The 3,119-nt window shown below is 29.7% G+C and overlaps 1 protein-coding gene across 1 annotated transcript; it reads right to left on the bottom strand.

Moving 5' to 3' along the window:
• Nucleotides 1–304: 304 nt before the first annotated feature.
• LOC111895675 (protein RER1B) lies at nucleotides 305–2,862 on the bottom strand. Its single transcript, XM_023891754.3, has 4 exons — nucleotides 2,637–2,862; nucleotides 1,781–2,147; nucleotides 1,493–1,673; nucleotides 305–547 (listed from the first exon to the last, which is right to left on the bottom strand). Exons 2-4 carry the CDS (start codon nucleotides 2,125–2,127, stop codon nucleotides 500–502), a joined length of 576 nt encoding a protein of 191 aa, XP_023747522.1. The 5' UTR covers nucleotides 2,128–2,147; nucleotides 2,637–2,862; the 3' UTR covers nucleotides 305–499.
• Between the last annotated feature and the right edge of the window lie 257 nt (nucleotides 2,863–3,119).

The following is a 3,119-nucleotide window of genomic DNA, read 5'->3' as shown; positions in this document are numbered from 1 at the left end:
TAAATATATAAAACCCTAATTTTTTCAATTTTTGCGCATAATAAACCGTCTCAATCAAATTAAATGACTATTTTACCTTCGTATTTAAAAATTAAAAATGTCATCGATTTTTACCCTTAGATTAAAAAACACTATTCATCGACTCTACGTTCATTACAAATAGATTGATACATACAATTAGTATCTTAATACATTAAGCTAAATTTTTTGGCTTATTTTGTCTAGATTAAGTCAAAAGAAAATAGCCATATATCGTTGTACAGATTAAGTGCTAAACCCATTAAATAAAAATACTTAAAAAGGCTAAAACACAAACAAATTGATTGATTAAACCATGTTAATATAAGTGACAAAAGAATTTGTTTTCTTTTTACTAGACTAGATAGATAAGAAATTATAAAAACACCATCATTCATCAAATCACTTTTTCCATATCTTTTACATCCAATTGGCATTAACCATTCAAATCTAAACAACTCCATAAATACTATCTCTTTCACTAATCCCGAGACCCGCCAGCCGAAGATGATCTTTTACCGCCGTATTTCTGTTTATTACAACAATAATTAAACCCAATTTAATATCAACATTTTAAAACCATATATAATTAGAATATTAGCCAACTTTATAAAATAAAATAAAAACAAATTATTTAGTTCTGATTTAAAATTTATAAACAAATACTAAATAAATATATTATGGTTTAATATTTTATAGATAAAAACATTTTAGATTTAAACCGGCATATTAACGTTTTTATTTATGTGAAACTTTTTGAATCCATTTGAAAATATATATATATATATATATATATATATATATATATATATATATATATATATATATATATATATATATATATATATAATGTTATTCTGTTCTTATTTTATAAACCAAAACCAATTTGAAATTCAAAATAATAATTCGGTTTTATTGAAAACCAATCCAAATATCCGAACCAAATTGTCCAAGGTTTTATCCAAATAATGAACAGCCAAATAGGGGAAATCTATAGAAAAGTTCCAAACTTTTGGGAAAAGTTTCAAAAAAGTCCTAAAAAAAATTTTGAACAGAAAAGAACCATTACCTTGAAAAAATCATATAATCTGTCATTTGTTGTTTAAATATAAAAAATGACTTTTTTATTAATTTGGGCAAAATGTTAAATAATCCGGACTTTTCCGTTAAAAAAAAACTTGTAGGACTTTATTGAAACTTTTCTCAAAATTTTGGGACTTTTCTGTAGATTTCCCCCCTAATATTGGATGCCACAGTGGACGCCATGTCACCTCCAGGTACACATAAGTCTGAGAAATTTTGTTATATTGGATTACCATAACGGATGCCACGTAGGATTCAATACCAATACCGGTTTATCAGATTTTGGTAAATGATGTTTTATATGACATTAGCCAAATATCAAATGCTTGAATATAATCAATGAAAAATGAAATAATTTGTGTTTTTTTTTTTAATTGAATTGAATGCTGACCTGTTTCCCGATGCTGAATGGGATATACTTGTATTTAACCATATGCATGATTTGGCGTTTCATTGTCATTGCAAACAATACAAACCAGTAACAAAGTAGTATTGGCCAAAACACAGGCACATCAAACATGGAAAAGAATGTCATCATAATCGATATAATGAAAGCCTTTGTAATGGCATACCTGTAATTTCAAGTTTCAAGTTTCAAGTTTCAAGTTTCAACAACAACAAGCAATATGAAATTATGGTAAATGATGTTTATGTTGATGTGAAAGGCTGAAATAATTACCAGAATTTAAACTCTGGGAGGCGGCGAATAAAAGGCTTGAACTCATCTGAGCCTTTTGTAGGTAGTAAGGCACCATCTGCGGGGTCCACTTCAGGGTCAACCAAAGGGGACAAAAACCCAATCAACAAATTGAGTAAGTAGATTCCGAGTCCATAGGTAACAATGTAGAATCCTTGAAGATAATAGACACGTAATGCAAAGAGAAGTGCTAGAGTAGCTGTTGTGATCCATCTGTAAACTGCATGTGGAGTGGTTTTATCAAGGTAATACTGGAAAAGCCTTGAATATTGTCTCCATTGATCCAATGTTGCTTCAGAAGCTGTATTAGCACCTCCGATTCCCTCCATGGAAAGTTATCCTCAAAACCCTAATCATCCAAAATACAATTGTTTAGATGAACAGAAAGTCTCCCAAAACTTGTAACTATGTTAAAATAGATTGAAATGATTTTCAAGCTGCTTATCAAGGTGAGAGTTGTGTTCTAGTGTTATTTTTTTGCATTTTCAACAACCGAAACCTATGTGCATCTTCGATAAATTCCATTGGTTTCAGTATTAATAAAGAGCAGCATAAGATTAGAATTGAGATGAGTTCGAATATCATTGATTCGACGATATCAATTAGTAACATATGAGTTTCATTCATTGCAAAAAACTAAGACAAATTGCTACAAGGAAAAGCAAAATAGACGCGTTCAGGGAGCAGATCTGAAGTGAGACATCGCGATTTACAGACATAAAGTTTGAATCGAGAAGATGAGTGATTGTACGCCGAAAACACTAGGGTTTGATGATAAAACCAATCGATAAACATAAAGCTGCTGAAATTAAAGAGAAAAGTGTGGAAAACTGCTTACGTCCAATGAGGGAGGATCCGGTGAGATTGGGCGGAAGGACGGCGGAGGATCGATTTGAGAAATAAGAAACGAGAGTGCGTGGAAAAGAAGAGAGTCGTCGATTTTTCTCAGATGGGCGACGGAATCGGTTCCTCAGGGTTGTGACGGCTGCCGTGCGTTTCTTGCTCTTTTGGCCGTTTGTCTCTGTTATCCTCAGTTATCCAATATTAAACCGTCTATATTTTTGTAGCAAGAATTATATTTTTAAAATTGGATTTTCTAGTAATACATGCTATAAGAGCATATATAAAAAAAAAAATATTAATTATAGAAAATATTATTATAAATGTGAAATACATTAATTATAGAAAAAAATTCTAAATATAAAATATAAAATATATTAATTATAAAAAATATTAGTTATAATTAATACATTTTATATTTAATTATGATAATATTTCTTATAATTAATGATTTTTATATGTGTCATTTGGCACATGTTAA

This window comes from Lactuca sativa, chromosome 7 (genome assembly GCF_002870075.4).
Source record: "Lactuca sativa cultivar Salinas chromosome 7, Lsat_Salinas_v11, whole genome shotgun sequence".
Lineage (NCBI taxonomy): Eukaryota > Viridiplantae > Streptophyta > Magnoliopsida > Asterales > Asteraceae > Lactuca > Lactuca sativa.
Note: the sequence above shows the minus strand (reverse complement) of the source record. Positions and strands in the feature narration are given on the sequence as shown.